Below are 24,585 nucleotides of genomic sequence, written 5' to 3'. Positions count from 1 at the left end.
ACCTGGCAAGAGGGATGTAAGTTTGTGCCAATGACCAGCACGATCGCAGGGCTGGGGAGGAAGACTCTTTGAGCAGGACAACACTCAAGCGCCTCAGCCATTCCAGCCAGTCATCTTTGGAAACCTTCCTAGCAGCACCCCAAGCCTGTACAGTGGGATAAATCATCAGTTTCAGAGGCCGTTGAACTGTGTGGGAGCATCAGTTTCTCTAGACTTGAGTGTCAAAGTTAATGTGTGTGGGATACTGTTGCATCAATGCATTCGTAACATTTTAGCTCCAGGTAACAACAGCATTGTACCAAAATACTGCCTTTTCTACTGTCAGACTACAGAGCACACATCAGATTATTCTCATATTCAAACTGTTCCATGACCCTGTGCACTCCAAAAGTAAGCATCTGCATTAATTGTGTTCATTTGCTGAGGTTTTTGTTTTCATCGATCTGTTGATTCAGATGCCATCACCAGGATTAAACTAAGGGTTTGCACTCAGCACAGTTTACTGTAAGCAATTTCAACACCTCCAACAATGCCAGTAAGCAAACACTGGAATTGTATATGCCATCTGTCCCCAAGAGGGTATAAATAAGAATGCGATTTTCAAAGAAAAATGTCCAATTATCCCCTCTGACCTTTTGAAGTGCAGTAGTGCTGACATGAAGCTTCTTCATTGGGCCCGCCTCCACAGGCCCGCTGACCAGGGTGTCACCTTGGTTACGAAGCTGGCGATTTTGGAAGATTAGAGGGTCCTCTTCCTCCTCTGCCAGAGTATAACCCTATTATGGCCACAAATGTGCACACACACGCAGTGATGCAAACGCAGGCCACACACAAACAGCCCACACACATGCAAAGAGTTGAGCCAACCATCAAAACAGGTTTCACCAATGGAGAAGTGCATTTCCCTCCAGAGGAAGTGTTGATAAACAGAACATTCGAATGACTGCCTCATGGAGCATTGAACGTGAAACGTTTATTCTATGATCATGTGATGTAATGCTTAGCCATGCGCAGTCGTTTTGTGTCATGAAGAGTTATGTTTTGGCTTTATAAAAGGAGAAACAAAGAACAATCTTTCGGGAATTCATGGGACATTATGGAAATTTGTGTGCCATCGACTGATATGACATGTTAATTTGAACATATTTGAGGTACTTACTTTGACAATGCGACATATGAGTATGTCATAACGCTGGTGATTGATCCGGTGTTTCAGCATTACTTTGTTCACCATAGGAATGAAGATTTGGTACTGAAGATAAAATGAAAGGAATGGAAAGTAAATAAAAACTGCACATGTGCTTTATGTGGTTTAGTGTGGATATGTCTTTTCCTTCACCATAAAGTAAATAACTGGGTATCCAGAACTAGCATATAATCTCTATGAGTCTTAGATCAAAAGCGTCTGCTACGTGTTTGTTGCCAGGCATAGCTAGAAGCAGGGCTGGCGGTTCTGAGGTTAGACCTCAAAACAATACAAGGGTGTTGGGATAAGAGGTGCAAGGCTTGTGAGGAAAGGCAGGGGTAAATATGACCTCATCCCGTCTCATAAACACCACCCCCTGCTGGCAAACACTCAGTGACATAAGCAGTCTGGCAGGAAATAACAGAGACCGGGGGATGAGGGTTACAAAAATGCAGTTCATGTGAAGCCAACAGTAGGAAAGCAACTCTACGAAGGGGAGCTCATGAGACAGATATGACTACCTTCTTTCCCAACTGGAATACCAGCGAGGACAGGGTGTCCATAGAGGTAGAACGCAGCTCAGGAGTGTTGTCAAGTGTCCTAACAATAGGGTGTATAATGCGTGAAGCATAGTCTGTGAAGTCCAAAGACTCTGTCAGCCGGTCAAGTGTCTCCAAGGCAACCCTGAGTTATAGACGAAAACAGAAAACGCTCAGCTTTACTTGAAAATATTAAGAGCACAGAGACAGACATACTGCAGCCGAAAACTTTAAAACAGCCAAAGAGACATATGAAAGGGTTGAAGTACTTTGCAGTTATAGTCTTTAACAGTGTAAAAATCACAGGGCTGATCCAATTCAATTCTTTAGCCAAAAACCAACTGAACTCCAACCTAACCTAAGTGACTACATTCCACTGTGGAATCATTTGAGAACGGTTTTAAACTTTGCACTAAATCTTTCATCAAAATGAGCCACGTGTGGTACTGACTTGCGGGCCTGCGGGGGAACATCCGTGGCATCAAACAGTTTGACAATGGGGGGCAACAACAAGTGCAGGTAGTCGTCCAGGTTGGCACCAAACAGCTGGATGGCATTGAGCAGCTGGAAAGGAGAGCACAGAGTTGCTTAAAATGACACATTTAAATGGGAGTTTTAATAAGCTTTTATGGTTTCATAACAAAACACTCAGCTAAGAGCTTTAGAATTCAAGTGTTCAAATCGTTAACTAGAAATTTTACTGGTTGCTGTAAAACTGAAAAAACAAAACAAAAATGATAATGCATCTTAACATATGATATTATTCATTTTGTTTGCTGCAAAAAAAAGACTCAGAATTTAACAGCTGTGACTGCCATGTTACCTGATCACGTTTGGACAGTTACAAAAATAAAACTAGTTTCAAGCTCGATCTGTTTTAAGAACATGTATCATTTATGTGCCCATTTTATTTAGCAAAGAAGTCCAATCAGACGTATAGTTTTATATAAAAAGGTGAGGGTCAAGTGACAATGTGCAGTATCCACCTGTCCAAAAGCTTAAAATTTCAGAAAATTACTCATTTTATCATCAAATTTCCTTATGTTGTGAGCTACCCATACAAAGCACCAGTGGAGAAGTTAAAAAGCAAACCTTTCTTAGTGCTGCATTTTCTAAACTTGCAATGAGTATTTAAATAGGAAATCATGCAGAACATTTCTAATGGAGCACTCTCTGAAAGCTGAAGAACCAAAATTGTCTTATTTTGTTATCCTCTGTAAATAAATGTCTTCTCCTGTTTAAGAGATACTTTCCTAATACTAAAAAAAAAAAAAAAAAAAAAAAAAAAAGCACACAATGGAGGTCACACTACAGACACCTTTTTGAAAAATAAAAACCAGTTCTGTGGAACATGTGTGCACGTGGTGGGTGGATATATGGTGGTCTTAAAAAGTCAAGGGTCCTGGCCCCCAAAACATACTGTGATCACTTCTGCTCCCTAGACCTCCAACTCATGTCTAAAGCACACGGCGAGACAGCAGGAAGCTGAGGTGAAGGTGTACAAGTATTTATGCGTGTCAGTGGAGTGGGGGATGCTAGACTGAACAACTTCTTGAAATGACGAAAGTTTTCTTTTCTTTTTTTTTTTTTTTTTCGACCAGAAAGTAACCCAATTCCCACTCCCCATATTTCATGACCCCAACTCTGTGCTACAGATTAGGCTCCAGGCTCAGAGCTGAGTTATAGGCTATCCAGATTGTGGGTTGCTGAATTATCTAACGGAGCAGAGGTTGAGACAAAGTGGCATCAAAGAAGAGAAGCCTAGATGACTCTACTTCTTGTGATTTCGTCTTTGTGGTCTCTGCCCAAACTATGATTTAGGGTTTGAGAGAAAACTCTGACAACTGCTGGCATCAGCTGCTGAAACCCGAGAGTGCGCTACTTACAGGTCTATGTTGTCTTTGAACTGATGTATTACAAGGAAATGTATTAAGCCTGAATGGTCTAGATGAATACTGAAGGAAACCGCAAACAGAAAACAGCACCCCAATAAGTCAACTGTGGGCCGAGCTCCTGTGCCTTGTGCAAGAGTGTTGAGTGATGGGAGCCCTTTTTAAACACTCATCTTCTTGGCAGCACTAGCAAAGTGAATTTATTGACTAAAATCTGAAATATGAGCTTTTCAATCCAGCTACTGGGCTTTCAGCACAAGATTTATGACACGTGACATGTCACCTTATGTCACCGCAGGTCTAAGATGTCAAGGTAAGCAGTCAACTCTGGCTGACAAAAATTCATTAAGAAACACCATTTAGGGTCATGCTATACTGAGACTGTGCGTGCTGCTCATTAATTACGGGCACTAAACATTCATCTCCTTCAATATAGCCACCTCATATTTTCATAAGTATACACAGAGCACATACTTCAGGTTCCATTATCCAGACTTTACTTGGGTCTTTGCATTTATTGATGACTACTAAAGCAAATCTAAAAGTGAGTATTTTTCCTCTTTCCTGTACTTCTTGCAAAAGGTTCGTCATGCTAAGAGAATTCTTCTCCTGCAGTAAGATATCCCCAATGTGGGCTATGCATAAAAAAAAATTACTCCATATCACTGCGAGTGGTCTAAAAGGATGACAAAATGGATTTGAATTCCGTGTCAATAGGTTCTAATCTAGATCGGTTCTGTAGTACTGTTAGTACTTTGTTGTCAACAAGGAAAGCTGAAAATGAAAAATACGAGAAGAACGGATGCAAACCACCAGACTTGCAAACGGTGACAAACTATGACAATACACCAGTAGTCTCTGTCCTCATTTACTGTACAGATGCTGAGGCAATCCTATGTTCTGGAAGCACATGATCAAACCGGTTTTAAAAGGACTGAGTAATTCACATCCATGTCGACTACAAAGAAAGCTGGAGATACATTTCAACTAAATTCTCCAGTTGAATTGTTTAAAAAGAAACACAAAGATATCATGGTGCACGATCAATGAGTACATAAACAATAGGCTCTCCTGTAAAAAAGCCACCAATGAGCAAGCACTCTACCAGACAATCAACCAAGCACCTTTAACAAAATATTTGATTTCTATTCCAGATTGAGGTGTGACCACATTGTCAGTTGCAGCTTAAACAAATTCATTTCTGTCACCTCTTGTCTTGTTTCGCCGTGACACCCATGTTCCCTTTTTCACTGCAGATTTATTCTAGAAGTTGTTTTTGGTACTATGGCCAATTATCACTCATTTTACCAAAAAGTAATCTGTAATTCTGACATGTTAAACCTTGATGTGTCGCAGGTAATGTCTCAATCTGGAGTCTCGGCAATATAAACAGCTTTCACCTTCAGACAGGCAATTGAGAATTTTATTTGCAGCTGTAAAGAAGCCCTTCAGGGAATATATATCAACAGACTCGTTAAAAACATGAGATAAAAATTGCATCACCTACTTTCGTCGGAGACAGGATATTATAGACCAGTGTGATGCTTTAGTTCTCTGAACTCACCTTGATGGTAACACTGCGGCCAGTGCTGTTGTCGTGCATGAAGACACGCAGCATGTGTGGGATGAGCTGGGGCAAATAGAGCTTGAACTCTCCACCCAATGCCACCACAATCTGCTCAATTAGAAGGATGATAGTGTTCTGCATGGGGTTGTTTGGTGTCCAGTACTCCTGAAACACAGATCATAATATGTCGTTATTGATTAGAATAATTCACGTATCATTTCTTTAAATTCTTATGATCTTTGTCCTGTTTTCTATTAGAGTTGGAAGGGAGACTACAATCAATCAAATGAAGAGAATAATATATATGACTGTACATATATACACGTATACATATCTATACATCTATAGATATATATGTATGACATCTCCTTGCCGTTCCAATCATTTTGCCTAGGGTTGTAAAAGACAGATTTGATGGTAAATGTTTGCACCAAATAAATGGCCTAAATCAACAGAAGTCCAAATTCAGAATATAAACTATTACAATATTAGGAGGGCGCGTACAAAGCACTTTGCACCAAGCACTACCTCATCCAAACTGTTCCATTATAGTGCTGGGGTTTTTATTTGGGTCTGCAGAAGTGGGTCAAAATGTGTTTCCAGCAATAAGCCGAGTGTGAGAGAAATGTCTGGACAGAAATTTCTCACGATTTACACAGCTTTAAGTTGCCAGAAGCAGCGAGAGAGCATCACAATACTAGATGGTGAGGAACGGGGGCAATTTCCTCTCAAATGGAACACTTTGTGTTGCTTATGACACCGTTTTAGAAAGTGTAGCCATATCCACTGTGTACACTAGAAATAATAGCAATGGTCGTTAAGGTGGAGGACCTCAAGTCACGAAATATGTTGATCAGTCAATGGCCTTCAGCTATGAGATCTGGCAAAAGTGTTTTGTCAGTTACCAGAGATCTCAAGCATCCCCCAACTTCCTGCCTTCCCTGCCTGTGGCAGCTGACTGGAGAGCAAGTGAGAATACATCCTGAATTGCTATACCAGCCCCCTCATCTGGATGCAGGAGCTGAACTGGAGCAAAAAAAATGAATAGATTCTTTGTTTCACTTGCCCTTTATTAATTCTTTGGGATTACAGGCACAGCAGTTGAGCACTCTGAATTACTTTCCATTAGGAGGAGTTCTCTGCATTGCAAAAGTTTCAGTAACAGTGTTACCAAGATTCTGATACAACAACAGTCATATGATATTTTTGCCATGCCATACGATTCTGTGCTAGACAAGTGTGTTTGTGCAAGTGCAGGGACGATGGCTTTAGCAGTTGCAGCACATCATGTGATGAGGGTGAATGTCACGAGTCATCCGCAGTTTCCACTTCATGAATTGTTACTGGAAACAAACTTCGGGGCCAAATTTAACACTGCAGTCAGAAAGTCTTATTCTAAACAATGGAGAGTAAAGTGCAAATCATCTCTCATTATCTAAGGCCCGCAGCCTGTTTAATCTCGTTCGTCAAGTCAAACACCAAAAATGTTGTGTATGCTGTACATGGGGCTGGGCTTTAACCAGGGGCCCTGAACACATTAGCCGCTTTCGGACTGTAGGAACCTTTGGCAGTTCTAATAACCTTTTAATCCGCGGGGCCGTTTTCTCCCGTGTTCGGACATACAGGAACTCGGGGCTTTCTCCCTTAGTTCCTATAACTATTTAGCTCCTTCTCCGAGGTCGGGTCTTTTCATGGTTCTATAGAACGATCTGAAGGAGGTGTGTGGTGGTCGGTAGCTACGCCCCATGTCATGCTATCACGGCTGAAATGTTTCCTCATATGACACAGACACAACCGGCGGGTGTTTAATAAGTTAAACTTACACTGGTCTCATTTGTCTGCAGCGCTCTGCTCTCCTTTCTTCCTTCATGAAATAAAAAAGTATCGTCTCCTGACTCTCTCTGTGAGCTTTTCCAGCCTCGATATTAGACGCCTGATGTGATTGATGTCCATGATTAATATCACCATCATGCAGATCATAAACACAGTGGCCTCCCCGCTCTCCATATTAGCTTCTTGGTGGTGTTTTTTCTACTCTCCTTACTTTTACCGTTTTGTTTTGTGTTTGAATGTAGCGCTAAACGGCTAACGGCTAACACGTCACTGAAGCAGACGGCTGCGCGCGGCGCATCAGTCCCTATCAGGTCCCGACTCATGTGCGAATGCAGACTGAAACAGTTCCGCTGGGGAAGGATAGTTATCAGAACGAAATTCGAGGAGGGTAGTTCTGATAACTACTTTCTTAGAACGGTCTGTCCGAAAGCGGCTAATACTTCTAATGAAGAAAGTCAAAAGCGCAACTGAAAGCAATTAAGCGTTTGCAGCTGTTTGCCTCACTAACAGGAAACTAAGAAGGGGCAATGTGATGGTTGTTTAGAGATAAGTGACCAGTGGGAACAGAGGGTTACTCACTCTTATGAGGGTGAAGATATCGTCCATGTATGGGCGGATGTGAATCTTCACAAAGCACACCACCATTCCCATCTGCTGAAAGAGGAACTGGAAGACAGCACAGACAAAGAGAAGAGCATTAAAACTTACAAACTGACATTACCAAGCAGGAAGTTTCTCTCCCCTCATTTCAAACTGCTGCCTACCTCTCGGATGCTGGCATCACAGACTCGGATGACATTGAGGAAGGTGGGCATGACCTGCGGGAGGAACTGAACACACTTCAGGCCCAGAGACTTGAAGATGAAGGTGACCGCTTGGACTACCATGGTATGGTGGTTGGAGAGTGAAGGATCTCTAAGGATGCGCATTAAAGTGACAATTGCCACAGCAGGGTAAAACTCATCAAGAGGCAGGTTGCCCATGTTCACCAGCATTTCACTGGTGCTGTAGTCCGCTGTGGGTGAAAGAAATAAAAATAAAAATCACAGCTTCGAGTCAGATAGGAGATTGATTAAAAGCAAGTTACCCAATATCTGATTGTCAACCGTCATTTTCATTTTACAATTTGCATTAATCTGCAGGCCAAGGCTGACTTTGGAGCCACACAAGCAAGGGGTCAGTCATTTCCAGTTTTAGAAGCTCAGTCAAATTTTCAAATTAAGGAATAACACATTGTTATATCATCTGCATACACCTTAGAATGGATAATCACATCAAATGTAGACTCATATTCCTCAAATATTAAAGATGGACTGAACTGGTGACCACGAAGGGTCTCCATCTGTGGAGTCCGAAATGAAAGGGCACTACAATTTGCATTTCTGAAAAAGAGAAACACTACTTTCAGTAATGTCTTTGTGACAGAAAATACAGATGGAATCTCTTCGTCCATTTATCTATGTAGGGCTATTGAATTTTACAAGGCATCTGAGAATGCAGATGTCTGGTGCTGAGCGTTTTACTCCGCTGTACAGTTTCAGCTGCTCCAGCTGTCTCCCCACAGACTCAGAGGACATAACTTCTTAGACTTAAATAAGCAGCTTTACAGTTGGATCTTTTATTATTTCAATCTTCACCCAGTAAAGTTAAATGACTGAGATAGACGACTAAACATCTGCAACTTTACAGCTCACAAACAGCCATTAGTGAAGCTCAGTGGGGCAGTGGTGCTGTTGTAATTCAGCCTTCAGCTGAAAGCTTCCCCAGTCATAACACACATAAAAACTGTTTTATAACTTACTAAGAGAGCGTGTGCAGCCTTTAATAGTTTTTTTTTAATTTTTTTTTACTCTTTGTGATTAGTATGATTTGCAGTCCGGTGAGGAGATGGACTTATCAAATATCCTCTCGCATAACAAAGAACACTGTCAAAAGTACCAGTGCTCCAGACGGTGATTCTGACAAATCCGCCAACAGATATATAGCCTCCAGTTCTCGTCACAGTCCATTTAGAGCAAGAACAAACTGGTAAAACCATTACCATACTGTCCAAGGTCACACTTTGAGACACAAGACAGAACCAGAAAAGCAGAGGCCTGCAGCCTCAGCACACATTACCAAAGACAGATGTACGTTTTCTTTGTCATTCTCAGGGACTGTCGGGACGTCCAGGAAAATGAATGAGTGACGACATGAGATTTCATATTAAAATCCTCCTGAATTACCATGACAGTTTCTGCAGTTAGTCACAGCAAGCAGTGAAACAATAGATACAAAAAAAACATAATCGATTTCATATTTCTTTCATTAAGTAAGGAGTAAAGAAAATTACACCTCATTGTTACTTGGCTTAAGGTTCTCATCATCAGTACTTGAGTTCATAAAAAAGGACAACCCGACAAGAATTTAGCAATTTAGCAAAGTGTCTAATGGGCCAAAGTTAACACAGGACAGACAGGAAGACTTCACATTTCCAAGGTAAGAAAATGTCTCTGCAGCTGCATTTTAGTCATATATAGGTCATTTTTCTTCTAATTACCTGTCACAGCTAACGCATTTCAACCTATATCAACTGCATAAGAAAGAACTTTTCCCACATAAAAACTGTGAAGTAAATCAATGAAAGACTGGACACTTGAAATCTGTCTGCAGGGTATCACCTTAAATCAAAAACCTCCACATTAAAAAGTCCCCAATCCAGTTGTGGCTGTGACATTTCCCTCTGAACTGGAGGAGCCCCATTCTCAGGTATATTTAGTTGGGTTCAGATCACACAGGAGCCAGAAATTAAAATCTAGGGAATGGAGCTTTATACAGAGCCACATACAGAGACACTGCTGACTTTTCAAATGTAGGATTAAGACAAATTGTGTTTTGTCTTGGCTGCGTAGACATATCGCTTCACTATGCTCACATTTCTAATGAGGTGCAGATTTAGAAAATGTTCAGGAGCCAAACTATAAGAAAATGTTTTTGGACAGACATGATTTAATTGGTTTATGCTAGCCAGATTCAACAATTCCTGTGATTGAAGACAAAAGCAATGCCTCTCCAAAGCGATTACAATTTGTTCCACGTAGAAATGTGGTGAAAGGCTTGTAGGCCTGTTGCAATTATTACAGAACTGCCTGATTGCAATTCTTTGAGCTCATCATTTTCCAAAATCAGGTAAATTCTTCTGCCATTTCCCTTTTCTCCCAAAATAACAGTTGGAAAAAAACTAGGAATTTCCTATTTCTATTCGTGCTTCCACTACGTTTTCGTTTCATTTCGTCGTGTGCCTTTCTTCTGCTGCGATCTTGTGGCATCTGAGAGGAGAATTGACACCGCTTCCTGTTTCTCAAGGGACTTGTTTCAACTGTTCATTGATCGTATTTTCATCAGCATCTATGCATCTATCAACTTGAGCATCATGGATTCGGTCGCGAAGCCAAACACAATAATACTGCAGTGAGCACATTTGGTTTTAGGGTCAATTAAAAAGAAGTGCCCGATACTCATTAGATTTGCAGCAAAAGGGTAGCTGTTAAATACATTAATGACCCCAATCACGTAAACCAATCTGTGAATCCACTGTTCCACTCAGTTAACAGACTTTGGAGAAGCAGCTGCATTTAAGCTGCAATCCAAGCCACGACAGCCCGACAGCATTTTCTTTTTAATTACAAAGGTTAACGGGAAAAGAAAAATTTGTTTTTTATTTACATGACTATTAACTGTTTGACTTAAATGAGTTGTGACATGCCTCAGAGTGTGTTAAATTCACAACTCATTCCACAACACTGACCTGTAACTAACCAAAGGGATTCTGAATGTAAGTTAACTGAAAATAATTCCACATATGTACAGGCGTTAATAAATAAACCCCATAATTAAGCTGAGTATCCACTTCAATTGAACATATATATATATATATATATAAATTCCTTTTCTTGTAGTTTTTCTTGTCACTTAAAGTTTGTCAGTTCCCACTGTAATAATGTGAGTAGTCCAAGGCAAAGAGAGTTTAAGGCCCAATATATAAAAACTAAAACGAAAATATTCACCAGACTGACACAGACATCACATCAGCAGTCCCGAGGTTCCCAGTGAACAGACTCCCACAGCGTGCTCTTAAAAAGCTTCATAATAATTTAGAGATTTTCCAGCTGTTCTAAAAATTTGATACTGTTGTGAATAAAAGGAATGTCCATGAAAAGTTCATTTAATTCACAGTGTGGCTATTGGTGAAAACATATTCCCCGTTGTTAATAAGAGTGATCACAGGCCTACCTGAGTCCTGACTGGACTTGGATTCAGAAAGACTGACAGCCGAGGCATCTCGAGACTGGTCAATCATGCCTATGTTCACCTTGTGTTTGTATGGGTCCAGAGCACCAAGAAGACCCAGAACACGTATGGCCTGCCGGAGACACAGACAGCAATCCTCCATTGAGTTTCTTTCGTATGATCTCTATATCTCTGTAGCTTTGTTAAGACAAATTCCAAATTACTTTGCAACATAATGACAATGCACATCAACAGCAGATATAGCAAGAGTGCTTTCAGAAATGCACTTAAGTCTTCATCTAGCTTAACATGTCCTGTTCAGTGAGAGAACATATACGCTCTGCGCCTCACATAATAAATTATAACAATATCTAACCTCATCACTGCTAAAGAACTACAAAATTATATGGAAAACGTTTGGCATAATAATAAACAATGTGCATAGTGTTTACATTTTAAATTCAACACTTCAACAGACGATCTATTTATTTCATGTTGACTGACATTTCCGTCCTTGTAAAGAGTCTGAGAGGGAGACAGAGGTGGGTTCTCGTTGCTAAATAAAGCAAACAGTTAAAAGCCTAGATGCAGACATGCATACCTCTCTCCTGATACCCTGGTTTTGCTCAGTCTTGAGGAAGTTGAGCAGCACCTCTAGAAGGGATGGGTACTTGCGGTAGGGCTCCACCACATAGCCGGTGCTGGCCACCTGCTGGCCCAAAGTCCAGAGCGCCACCTGGAGGAATGTCAGAGGCAGATTCCACTTGAACAACGCAGCACCAGAGAATCATAAAGGTGTAATGTTTGGGATACAGTTTTATTTGCACTGTGAACAAACATTCAGATGGTGCAAAATTATTTCTGTATTCTTATATTCAAGCCAAAATATTAAAACCAGTTTTTAATTTTCTGACATACCTGTCGTTTAGCCAATGAAGACGAGTCTTGCAGCATGTCCATGATGATTGGAAAAAGCTCGTCCATCCACTTCCTCATTTCTAGGCCGCTCACCTGACGTGTCAGACACACAACCAATCAAATTGCAGAAGTCTTAAAGCTGCAGTCTGCAACTCTTTTTCAAGCATAATGCCTGGAACTGTCCGGGGATTCTGAAAGTAGTACATTAAATACCCCAATACAAAAACAAAATGAGTTCTCTAGGTCCCCTATATGTCCCGCTAGGTCCCTTCAAAGCCAGCAGGTTTGTTTACAAAATTGCAGACCGGACCGGTAAAAGGTAACCAATCAGGTTTACGAGCTGGGCTCTGCTGCCTGTCAATCACCGATTGTGCCCGCGCGATACAAGGTAGGCTCGTCCCCACGCTTATTTATCTAGACTATTGAACTTCATTACGGGCTAGTCTACTTACTGTGTCTTCCATGATCGCAAATGACAGGTGAGTTGATGAATGAGGAGTCGTGTACGCGCATCTGGCGTGCACGTAGACGTGCACGAGTTCTCATGTGTTTTGATGGGGCGGGACAGGAAGTTGAATAACTTTTTATTTTTCGGTTAAAAAATAAGCATTTCTTGCATTTTGCGACTACGGAGGTCACCGTTTTCAACTTCAAGCGTTCTGATAGATCATGTAAACTCTTAAAATGCCAAAAAGTAGGACTTTACGTATGACAACAACAAATCCTGCAGACTGCAGCTTTAAATATCATCCAATTACCGTCAATAGAATCTTCTAAAATCCAAAAAGGGTTTAGATGGAAGAAATCCAGAAATCTCATAAAGTCAGATGCGTTTTACCGATTCAAATTTCATTTATTTATCGTTACGCATCAACACCACACAACATTGTATGATATTATCATCCAGGTCTGTCATTTCTGTGTCGCCAATTAAACTTAACTCAACAAACTCAACGTTATTAAAGGGAATGAATAACCGTTCTGTGTGATATCACATTAAAATGAACAGTTCGTCTATTCAATTCCTCCTTATCAACTGATAGTGTCTTAGTGTAGAACTCGGATGTTATTCAAGCACTTGTAACAATACTCTGACGGCAAATTGGCGCCTGTTTGTGGAAATTGCCTGTGAAGTTTTCTACTACTCCAATCCAACTTTGTCCATGATAAACACACATCAACCGTTAACACAGTCTTTATTCTTTTTCAGCAAAGCATGCAAGATGACATGTCTGTCAGCGTCTATCATCTGCATTCCCTACACTCTCGTGTGTCTTCTTTGTTTGTTGCTTCCTCAACAGCTGGGCCTTTGCCTCTTCCTGGCCTGAGTCCGCTGTGTACACCTGGTCTACCTGAGCATCTCCTGCACTCTGTCTGCACTGCAAAGTCTGCCTGTCTTTATTTGTGCTCTCCTGAGTTTTCTGTGGGAACCATTTAACAACATAGACATGGGTAAAGTAAGGCAAACATCCAGTGAGTGAAGCAACACACTATACTTTCAGACAAACATGTGCTTAGATTGTGCTAGATAGATAGTGCTTTATTTAGTTTCAATAAGCAACAGATGTAAAAATCCACACAAAACACAAGGTAATCTCCCAAAAAGCTAATTGAACAAATAGCCTTACCTGAGCCAACTCTCCAATTGTTGCAAGGACACTAATCACCACTCCAGGGTTGGGATCTGGGTCTTTAAGCTTGAGGATGAGAGCCTGCACACAGAAAGGTAAGTAGGTCCCTGAATCACAGTTGTGATTGTTTTTATCTTTGAAATTAGTAGAATAAAATATTTTCAAGGAGCTGAGCCTTTACTTTAGCCTAGTTCAAGCTACAAAATTTTAAGCCAGATTTTTCACGTTGCAGACAAATGTTGAGGTCGCTGACAAGAGGCCAAATCAGTGATAAGACTGTGTAAATTACCAGGAGCTACGTATATCATAGTGTAATATCAATGTCAAGAGAGGTACTGGTCTGCATGCCAGTTGGAACTGCGTGAAAGAGATCAGTCTGATGAGTTGGGGGGCTAAGCTTGGCAAAAAATCTGGTAGTGTGTGCCTCCCTGTTACATATCAGCTGTGTAGGTAACACCCAGGATAAATGTGTTGTGTAGTGCGAACAATACAACAACACTGAAAATCTGGAGGCTTCATTTAGAGAAAGTTTACAGAATACATATGCTCTTCTTAGATAGAAGCCTAGTTTAAAATGATACACTTGTAAATCTTCGCGATGAAGAATCTGCAGTTTTACCTTGAGGATGGGTTCCATATATGGTCGTATGAGGCGGGGGGCATTCGAGACCAGGTGACCAAGCATACGAGCACTTTGCTCTTTGTTCCTGCCAACACCACTGTGCTCCAACTCTGTTAAGATCTGCAACACAATGAACCGTAGAGTACGCATAAAAACACTCAATGGTATCTGTAGGGGTGGAAGCATGTTGCACATTATGATGCAAGTGGGCAAAACTAAGAAACTTTGTGTTTAATAGGGATACTTTAAAATATGGGCTTTGCTGCCCTCTACAGGTAACTAACCAAAACAGCAGACAACAAGATCTCCCAAAGAGCAAATACAGCAGATTTACAGTAGATTTGAACACAAATGTAAATGATGAATTGCATTCATCCGTTCATTTTTCTATGCCCGATCAATCCAAGTCAGAGAAACAGGGGGGCTGGAGCCTATCCCAGCTGCCATTGAGCGAGAGGCGGGGTGCACCCTGGCCAGGTCGCCAGTCCATCACACGGCTGAGGAATTTAGCTTTTGATTTGTAATAGTTACCAAATATATTATGTTATATATAACTCATGTTAGAATTACTAAAAACTGATTACAAACTGAGGGTTTGTGAATTCTTTCTGAACACAAAGTATTTATTTATGTGCATCTGGCACTACTGACAGTCTTGAGTTTTCTTTGGAATTTTCCTCCAAGCTTGGGACAACTTTCTCTTGAAAGTCTCCCCACATTCTCTTTTGCAGAATCATTCAGCCGTTTGTCGTGACAGAGGGTCTGAAACTTATGTTAATGGAATATTTCAGTCTCACTCATAAAATCCAAGACCAGCACAAAACATTTAGGCAAATCAACTAAAGTAATATTTTTTCCCTTTAATCACCGCAGCTGTTAAACAACGAGCTTTGACCTTTCTGGGTAAGTCGATGTGTAGATTGAAAGGTCCTTGTAATGTTTTGAGCAGCAGCAGAACAATTAAACGGCTAACTCCCCCCTAATGGGATGAAAACTCATTACAGGACGTTTAACACACTAAATCATTAATAGCAAGCCATCTGTTCTGCCTCTCCTACCTGAATTAGCATCTTGCGAAGGAAGGGCATGACAAAGGCTGGATTCATGCTGCTGAGGCGTCCAATTGTGCAGATGGCCAGCTCTCTGATCTCAAACACCTCATCATTCAGAGCAACAAACAACGCCTGTAGGTTCTCGGCCTGGGCTAGGTGTGCATCAAAACGTTCATCAAGAGAAGCCAGTACACAGTATCGAATATCTGGATCTACAGGGGAGTGAGGATAACAAAAAAAATAAATAAATAATCAGATATTTTGACTTCATGGTGATAGACTAAAGTACATTCATTGCACATTACAGATGAGAAACCAGGTCCAACCCTTTTCCACGACTCTTTTACCTGGATCAGTGATGCCAACAACTAGCAGCTTGCTGAGCACGTCTGCAACAACCTGCACAGCAGTCTGGCTGACAACATGGCCACTGATCAGGTGGATGGAGGGGGTAAGCAGGCGTGAACAGGTCCGGGCCGCTTCCATACGGATTTCCTTATGTTCACTGTTCAGGAAGTGATCAGCACAGTGACGCACAAACTGGGTCAAAGAGTGTCCTGGGGAAATAAAGGTTAAGTTAGAATACTGAATCAATTGGAAGAAATGGAATTAAGACCACTTTTACAGTATCATTCCTATAGCTGTCCAAGGAGATGACAACAAAGATTATAAATGTAGTTTAACATTCATTTAAAGGCTATTACCTTCAAATTCAAAGCTACCAAGCGTGCGCAGGGCCAGGGTGATACTGCCGACATCACTGGCCTCTGGAATGTTTGTAAGGCTTGGTGAAGCCAGCTGGTGAGCCAGGCCTTTGGGCATGCCGGGGTGTCGCAGTGGCTTGTGCATTAATACCAGGGAGAGCATCTTCAGCAAACCATCCTGGATGTCTTTTTTCAACTGGGGGATTTGGCGGCTCAGATCATACAGAACTGCCGTAAGCGCAGGACTAGACAGAGAAAATAAACAAACAATAACCACATCAAAATCTGTGAGTTGGTTTAAAAAAAAAAAAAAAAAGAAGAAAATGATTGTTTAGGGAAATGCAAAAATAATAAAAAATACCCTGTCTGTCTTACCTGAGGCCCACTGTCAGCATTGGCTCCAGCAGCTCCTTGATGTCTGGTTGGATGCTGGGACCCATGGCTCTAGAAAGCATGCTGATGCAAGTGAACACTGTGGCATCCACCTGCATTGTCTTCTGCCTCCTAAAGACAAAAAAGTGTCTCTATGTTTAGTGTATTGTCAAGTAAAAGACAGCATCCCAAAATAACTTTTTTTTTTTAACTCAACCTCACCTAACGCCTTAGAGATTAAGGAGCATCTCACCCCACACAGCATTATCAAAGCACTCTCAGAACAGCCAAGTTCTTACTGATAATAATGCACACTAACATCTGAAGACAATCACATACCATTTACAAAACATAAACAATAAACCGTTTTCAGTTACTGACTTGTGTGCAAAGTCCTTGGGTGGCAGGGCAGCCTTGATGATCTCAAGGATCTTTGAGAGGTACGGCTGGATTTCTGTCCTGACAGCTACAACCAGCAGCCCCAAAGCTTGGAAAGCTGCCGTCCGTTCCTTTTCCTTCTTCAGACAGCCCAGCAGGTATCCCATCGTGTCTGACAGGTACTGGTCTGCACCGTGAACAGACAACCACAGAGCACATTATTTAACTCGCTTAAAGGAGTCTACAGACTGTAGCATGTTACATCAACCAAAGACTTTATCACAACAATGTAGATTAATATTTTCTAAAATCACAACCACAAAACAGGACCGTGGTTACAGTGATGAACAGCTTTCAGTTAAATATCTCGTAGTCTTACCTGTAAAGGTATGTGGCTGGAAGGCAGCTAAGCGCGGGAGCAGGTTGAGGGTGGTCATCTGGATCAGAGGGTTTTTACTGGTCCTGTATTTCAACACCCACCGACACACCTGGTTGCACAAAGCACGTGTTAAAAAAAATCTGTGTCTGGTGAATAAATCAGCTCTGGCCTTGTGTTGTCGACACCTTGCATGGTTGCAGGAGCAAGGTAGCATCATCACTGATATAAAATCCAAGGAAAACTTCTTTACCGTCATTTAAAACAATACCCAAAGTCAGTCTATTATACAAAATACAAAATTTCTGCCCACTCAGCTTTCATCTGGAATATATGCTAGAAACTCAGTTGTCCCACACATCTACACTGCAGCTTCTTTGGTTATTCATTCAGAAGATCACAGAAATAAGTTTAGTTAGGGAATTAAATTAGTGAAGACACTAACCCACAGATGACAAAAGCATTGCAAATACTGACACTCAGTCAATGTTCATGGAAAAAATTACATTTTCTTATCCCAAAAAGACAAAACTCAAACATTTCAGATCATTTCTGTAACTTTATGTTGTCTTTCATTCCTGGGAAAGTAACACCAATGCTGTAACATCTACCTGGTCGAATCTCTCCTCCATCAGCTCACGGCAGTATCGACTCTCCACCAGGGAGCTCTTGGCGGGTACTGGTGTGGCCCCGAAGCTGAGGAAACCCTGAGGCGTGCTGTAGCCCAACAAGCCCAGAAGGGCGTTTGACTGCTGTGGCTGCACCGACTGGAAGCTAGTGAAGGGTGTAATATGGCGGGGCTTGGCTCCAAATCCCATCAGCTCCTTGCAGTACTTGTCATGGACCAGCTGCTGCTGTGTGATCTCCTCCATCTCCTCACGCATACGCTGGAGAAAAATTAAGACCGTGTGCTGAATATTAAGCTTCTTGGCACGAGGATGTATCCACAGTGAAATCTTACTTAAGTGAGAACTTACTTCTCCCTCCATGCTGCTGATGCGAACCAGCTCATTCAGGATCAGAAGAGCACCGTGGACCCTGTCATCACGATTCATCCCTTTCTCTTTGGCTAAAGTCTCATCGAAGCCTTTTTCAGCCTCCTCAAAGGTTTGCTGTTTCACAAAACACAAACATTCCCGTTACCTAAAACCAAAGGTAACCATAAATTCTGCCCGGATATTCCTGAATAACATACGGGACTCATGAATACACAGTCGAACACCTTACTTTGTACCACTGTGGTTTCTGCATTTCTTTGGTCTCCCTCTGTGTGGTGAGGATGAGACAGGCCCGCAGTGCGGACACCGCACCTTCTCGGATAGCCTGCTTTGGGTCCCATACTGCATAAAAGATGTTATCAAAGAAGGGCTGCACTTGCTGAAAGAAGAAGGTGGGTGCACTCACAGCCAGCTCCCTCAACACTAAGACCTGGAAGAAATACACACACAAAAAAATAACTTTTATGCCATCCCCTTTAGTTTTACTTTTTTAAAGTTTATATAAATAAAATGTTCAATCAACAGATCAGGAGTTATTTCGGGGCTTTAAAATGTACAACTGGAAAAAAAAATGAGTTTGAACTGCAATAGCCGTCTTTGTGAGACTCTTGTGAAACTTTTTCTCCTGGTATTGATTGAACCCTTTAAAAATCATCTTTGTTCACCTAAATTATATATTCTAAATATTTTTTAATGAAAAAGATTCGAAATGACTTAGATGCAACTAATTTCCCTCATTAAATAAGCTGGGATGTGTCACGATGCAAATCATTTAGAACACATTTCCAATATTCCCACATAAACCTGTGGTTTGTTAAAAGTCCAGCTGACAAAACTTTGTATTGAAGAAACATCGGGAAAAAAAGCCCCTTAAAAAGCTGCAGTGTATGGGATAAGTGAGGGTGTAACAAGTAATAACAATGCATTTACCCCAAAACACACTATGTGAAGTAAAGACAGTAATCATATGGGATTTAGGTGTTTGTTCAACAGAAATAGCAATGTTAACACGGACAAGTATTCCCTCAATCTAATTGAAATCATTGTGACTTCCCAAATGTTTACCTGAACACTAAATAAAGAAATCAAAAAGTTGAGTGTTAGCTGCAAAGCATTTAATCTGAATTAAACTCTTTTGCAATGGTAAATGGGCCTGGCTGCTAATCTGCAGCAGATATAACAAAATAGGGGGAAAAAGGCCAACTTCTGCAGTCCCTTATCAAACAGAGACTGAAAGTAGACCTTTACAGCTCAGTTCGCTCTGTGCCCCATCCAGGAGCCTGTGGATGAAACTCAGAGCTGTGCTTACTCAATTTACATTTCAAGGATGGAGCACTGTAAAAATATTTCATCAAGATCTTCAACAATCCTGAATTCTTCCAATGTCTTTTGGAATTCTTCTGAGGTCTTTAACCAAATGTTTCTGTCACAAACCAGTTTAGTTTTGTTGCTGCCAAGTTTCAACCCCGGAGAAACTCTTGCCCCCTTACCCCCACGTGGTTTTAGCATGTAAAAAACAAAATGACATTTAATCAATTTAAAGAGAAACAGTAAGAACAAGTGTATACATGGTAAAAAAAAGGTTGTTGACTATCAAAAGGTTTAAACCATCCCTCTTGATCTGATTAAAGATGAGAATGATCAGATCAATACTAGGGGCATTTTTATTATTCTAATTAGACCGTTAATCTGACTAAAAGTGTTCCATGTAAACACAGCTGATGATTTATATTTCTGTCCAAAGTGAGATGATCCAATAACAAATAGGATTTGTTTTCTAAGTTAAAGGATAAGCGGTATTTTCAACACCAGTAACCACTCCGGTGAGTTGATTATTTTGAAAACGGACGTTTATTGTGCTTTTACGGACCTTTCTAGACATGCGCATGACTTGCCGTTCTGAAGCAGGTTGAGAAGAATCAAAATTAGGCAAATACCGGAGACAGCAGTTAACATCAAAAAAGCGGTGAGGGGGGTTCTAAAACATTGCAGACGACTCAGAAAAGAGGCTTAATGTTGAAAATACCGCAGTTCTCCTTTAAGATATAAATAAGAAGCAATGATGCAATGGGGCTATACCAGAATAGACTGTTATCTGCCCTTGTAACCACCACAAAGTGATGGTATTTGAACAACAAACACCACCTGTTGTGTGCTAGCGACTTACTGCTGCGTGGCGTCTGCCTTCATTTCTGTCTGCTCCCAGCCACTCCAGAGCCCTCTTGACCTCAAACTCCACATACTCAGCAGTAAAGGTGTCTCCAGCCATAGAAAGGTGGCCCATGGCTTTTGAGGCCATCTCCATCACCACAGGATCGCTGGAAGGCAGCAGGTTGCGGAGGTAGTTGGCAAACCGGCTGATCCTTGTGGCATTGCCACCTTCGACTCCAATCAGACTCACTGGAACAAAATCATCCCAGCAGAATAATATTCCACACAAACAATGTGCACGCGGCTAAGCAGTGTTTCATGTTATAAACTTCTATGGCAGAGACTTGCGTTTAAAGCTTACCTATTGCAAGAATGCCTCCTTTCTTCTCATTCACATCAGAGCTGGATACCAGCTCAAATATGTGGTGATTTAGCTCATCATAGAATGTGGTGGCTTCATCTTGGCTTAACTGTTGCAAAAAACAGCATCAGAAAGTAAACATAAAGAATAGTATCGTTGCTGACAGCAACTTGTGTATAATATGAAAACATAGGAGTCTACTGTAAGCAGTCACATTGCATTACTACTCATGTTCTATAGCATTTACAAACAAACTAATGTGTGGAGTCATGTCAAGCTCTGAAAAAATGTCACCAGCATCTCACTACAGCTCTTGAGAGCCAAAGTGTACATTTAGTATATTCAATGTTATCTTCACGATAGGTTTAGGAGCAACTTTACGTGTGCTGGTACCTCTCTGAGTTCTGTAGTCACATAATGCTGCAGATCTTTGGCAGATTTTGCTCTGGTGTCTTCATTTCGACTCTTCAGCCCACTTACAAACTGTTGAAGCACAGTGGCTGTGCCTGATATATTCACCATGGTCTAACCTGTAAAGAAACAATTTAACTGTGTGATCTTTCAATTAGTACATCCTGGGTCATCAGAAAGTATACCTGTAACGGAATAAACGACTATGTATATAAACAAAATGTGTTTTTGCGTAGTTTGGTCAATGATAACACACATCAGGTCAGTGTTGTTTACAGTTAGCTAGCTTGCTAACGTGTCAGATAAGCGAGTGAAGCAATTTGCTAACATTGCTGGTTTTTTACACATAGCAAACAAAGAATCTACTCTAAGCGATACCGCTACGGTTTCTTATATTGCTATTACACGACTGACATGTCCAGGTACTGTGAGTTAGGTAAAGACGAATTTGTCTCATGTATCGTGCTTGTTCTGTTGAGCTAACACTAGCTCATGCTAACCTTTAGCTATCTCACGTTGCCTTCAGTTAACAAAGTAGGAACGTTGGGTCACTTACGTGTTTATATTAATATATCCAACACTTAAATGCTATTCTGCTTACGCAGAATATCTCTCATTTTACGATAACCTTGCTAGCACAACGTAAGGGTGGCTAGCTGAGGTATGTCTGAGTTGGATCGAGTCCAGCAGGACATACACAGGAAAGCTCAAAAAGCGCTCAGCTGCGCAACCGGCGCAGCGCTGAACGCAGCTCTGACGCTCTTGGAGCATTGGCTCCGTATTTTTCTATGTGTCAGACAGTATGTGAAGACAGTTAACGTTGTATGTGAAAAATGTTCTTATACCGATTTAGCTTTGTCGTTGCTATATGCTACATTTCACACATAATTGAAAATGCAACTCTGAAATGAATAGATAAATAAGTTTGGACGCTTTGCAAAATGTAAATAAAACTAAAAAAATTGCTGTTCCTGCGAAACAGCTGTGAGAATGCATTATTTTGGAGTTAATAAATTAAAAAAAAAAAAAAAGGAACACCAGTATTTTCTTGGGAACACCTAGTATTTTTTTTCTGGCTATGCCACTGCTGTTGCTTCTAATGTAATCACGTTACACTATGACTGTAAAATACAAATACACTGTCCATTCAGGAGAATCTACACCATGCATATATGTATGCATACACATTGCAAGTGTAGGTGTGAATAATAAAACTTTAAAGGTATGGAAATTCTTGCATTTTCTCATCTCATTTTGAGAAAAATGTATATTTTTTGTCTTTATTTTCAAGCCTTTGTATTCAAAACTTGGTCTAAAATTTACAGTTTTTAGACGCTAAAACATTGTTTCACATTTGTTTTAAATGTGATGTTATATTCAGCAAGTACGGTGGCCCTGATACCGCCACATTCAACAACAAAATAAAACAAAACAAAACCCTAGAGAAGAAAAAACAGCACAAAGATGCTAATATGGAGAGCGGGGAGGCCACCGTGTTCATGGTCTGCATGATGGTGATATTAATCATGGACGATCACATCAGGCGTCTAATATCGAGGCTGGAAGAGCACACAGAGAGAGTCAGGATCAAGCGCAGGCTATACTTCTTTGTTTCATGAAGGAAAAAAGGAGAGCAGAGCGCCGCAGACAGTTTACAAAACAATTATTCAAGTTCAAGGATTTAAAACATTACAACAATATTACTGGGCATGTATTGTTGTAATGTTTTAAATACTTGAACGAAGTTTTTCTAGAGAAGATAATTGTTTTGTATATGGGATTATCGTCCATTGAGTCTTTTGGGCTTTCACATGCGCGCGCATACCGATAACCGGTAAGTGACATGCTGTTTGTAAAGTTGTTTTGTAACGTCCCCATGCAAGTAATGTGTGAACCATGCATATGGTTTTGATGGTAAGGCTTGTGACTTTATTGTCGGATGGTTTATAAAGTGGTGTGACGTTTCTGCAGTGTGCAAGTTGTTGTTTTACGTGGAAGGTTTAGCACTTGCCCCTTGGCCACCACGTATTAGCCTCGCATGACAGGCTGCGCAAACAGCGCAATCACCGCACAGGGAGCGCCGATTTGCACCTCTCTGTGTCCTACTATCAGTATTTGACAACCTCTAGCAATGGGATTGCGCTTCAAATGCCCCGGAGTTCCCCTTTAAGGAAACTTACCGCTACATGTTGAGTTTTTGAATGCTGAAATGTCCGTTTGCTTTGGTTGACACAAGACACATAATGCAGCTGCTGTTTTGCACTCTTTGTAAGGTAAACATGCTTTCAGTATGAGGCCTCGTCTGCGTCTTCATTTCCCACCGTTGATTCTGACATTTTTCATCTGTTTCTTTGTTTGTTTGCTACGACTGTAAACTGTAAAGCTAACCCGTCCCGCCACTGAGATTGAGTATGGTCACGTGACCAGACTGCACGGCTACGTTTGATTGGTGAAACACAGTCAGGTGGTAGAGCCTTTGGCGGAAGTATCTCTCTCTGTCAGAATAAAATGTTAAAATGAGGCGTACGCGGGGGGATAAAAATAATGAGGCGTAGAATACCAAAGAGGTAATAAGAAAAGTAACAAGCTCATTGTAGCCTAATGTAGCGGAGTAAGAGGACAGTTTCTGCTGCACAAATCTACTCAAGTAAAAGTAAAAAGTATAGAGATTTAAAACTACTCCTAAAAGTACAATTTTTTCAAAAACATACTCAATTAAATGTAACTCGTTACTACCCACCTCTGCATACAGTTGTTTTCAAAGGCTTCGCAAAGTAACACAAACCATCATGAGTAAAGAGGCCTTAATGCATGAACTGGGGGTATACCTCTCTAAGCCCAAAATTCTCCTGATTACAACATTGATTCTGTAAAAAATCTTTACAAAAGTGACAGAAGACACACTCCTCATGTCTACCAAACTGATTCTGTATCACTAATTGGGTTTATATAATGTTTGAATTTTGTTTGTTAATCATGTTAGTCTGACTGAGGTCGTGCTAAAATGAAGCTTTCAAAGTTAAAGCGGGTTAGAAATGGACTTACTTCTGTAAGTATGCGTTCGGTTGAACCCAAACTGGCCTCGGCCCAGTCAAAGGGAATATATTAGCACCCACCCTGGTCACACAGATTTTCCAGAGTCTTTCTGTCTCTTTCTCACACTTTTAAGGCTTCCGTTTAGCAAAAGTTCGTTAGAAACACCACAGGAAATTACACAACTAATCAAACAGGAATCCCTCGGCAGTCATCCAGTCGTCCGCACACATCACACACACTGCGTGCCAGGCTTGGAGACAGACTGAGAAAGATGGATAAAGGAGGCTGA

The 24,585-nt window shown here is 41.0% G+C and overlaps 1 protein-coding gene across 1 annotated transcript in view; it reads right to left on the bottom strand.

The window, feature by feature from the left end:
- Positions 1-21,979, bottom strand: part of mtor (mechanistic target of rapamycin kinase) — a 79,131-nt gene extending 57,152 nt beyond the window's left edge. The window contains exons 1-26 of the mRNA XM_075476243.1: positions 21,817-21,979; positions 21,243-21,379; positions 20,850-20,958; positions 20,505-20,737; positions 18,567-18,767; positions 18,317-18,451; positions 17,951-18,226; positions 17,343-17,451; positions 16,967-17,150; positions 16,589-16,717; positions 16,214-16,458; positions 15,857-16,066; positions 15,516-15,721; positions 14,455-14,577; positions 13,833-13,916; positions 12,205-12,297; positions 11,888-12,022; positions 11,290-11,419; positions 7,782-8,032; positions 7,597-7,683; positions 5,182-5,349; positions 2,177-2,289; positions 1,708-1,870; positions 1,160-1,252; positions 633-776; positions 3-145 (exon numbers count right to left, since the gene is read on the bottom strand). Coding sequence (XP_075332358.1) covers positions 3-145; positions 633-776; positions 1,160-1,252; positions 1,708-1,870; positions 2,177-2,289; positions 5,182-5,349; positions 7,597-7,683; positions 7,782-8,032; positions 11,290-11,419; positions 11,888-12,022; positions 12,205-12,297; positions 13,833-13,916; positions 14,455-14,577; positions 15,516-15,721; positions 15,857-16,066; positions 16,214-16,458; positions 16,589-16,717; positions 16,967-17,150; positions 17,343-17,451; positions 17,951-18,226; positions 18,317-18,451; positions 18,567-18,767; positions 20,505-20,737; positions 20,850-20,958; positions 21,243-21,371 — 3,893 coding nt within the window. The 5' untranslated portion in view covers positions 21,372-21,379; positions 21,817-21,979. The remainder of the gene's footprint in view (positions 1-2; positions 146-632; positions 777-1,159; positions 1,253-1,707; positions 1,871-2,176; positions 2,290-5,181; positions 5,350-7,596; positions 7,684-7,781; positions 8,033-11,289; positions 11,420-11,887; positions 12,023-12,204; positions 12,298-13,832; positions 13,917-14,454; positions 14,578-15,515; positions 15,722-15,856; positions 16,067-16,213; positions 16,459-16,588; positions 16,718-16,966; positions 17,151-17,342; positions 17,452-17,950; positions 18,227-18,316; positions 18,452-18,566; positions 18,768-20,504; positions 20,738-20,849; positions 20,959-21,242; positions 21,380-21,816) is intronic.
- Positions 21,980-24,585: the final 2,606 nt, after the last annotated feature.

This window comes from Odontesthes bonariensis, chromosome 10 (assembly GCF_027942865.1).
Source record: "Odontesthes bonariensis isolate fOdoBon6 chromosome 10, fOdoBon6.hap1, whole genome shotgun sequence".
In the NCBI taxonomy this organism is placed as follows: domain Eukaryota; kingdom Metazoa; phylum Chordata; class Actinopteri; order Atheriniformes; family Atherinopsidae; genus Odontesthes; species Odontesthes bonariensis.
Note: the sequence above shows the minus strand (reverse complement) of the source record. Positions and strands in the feature narration are given on the sequence as shown.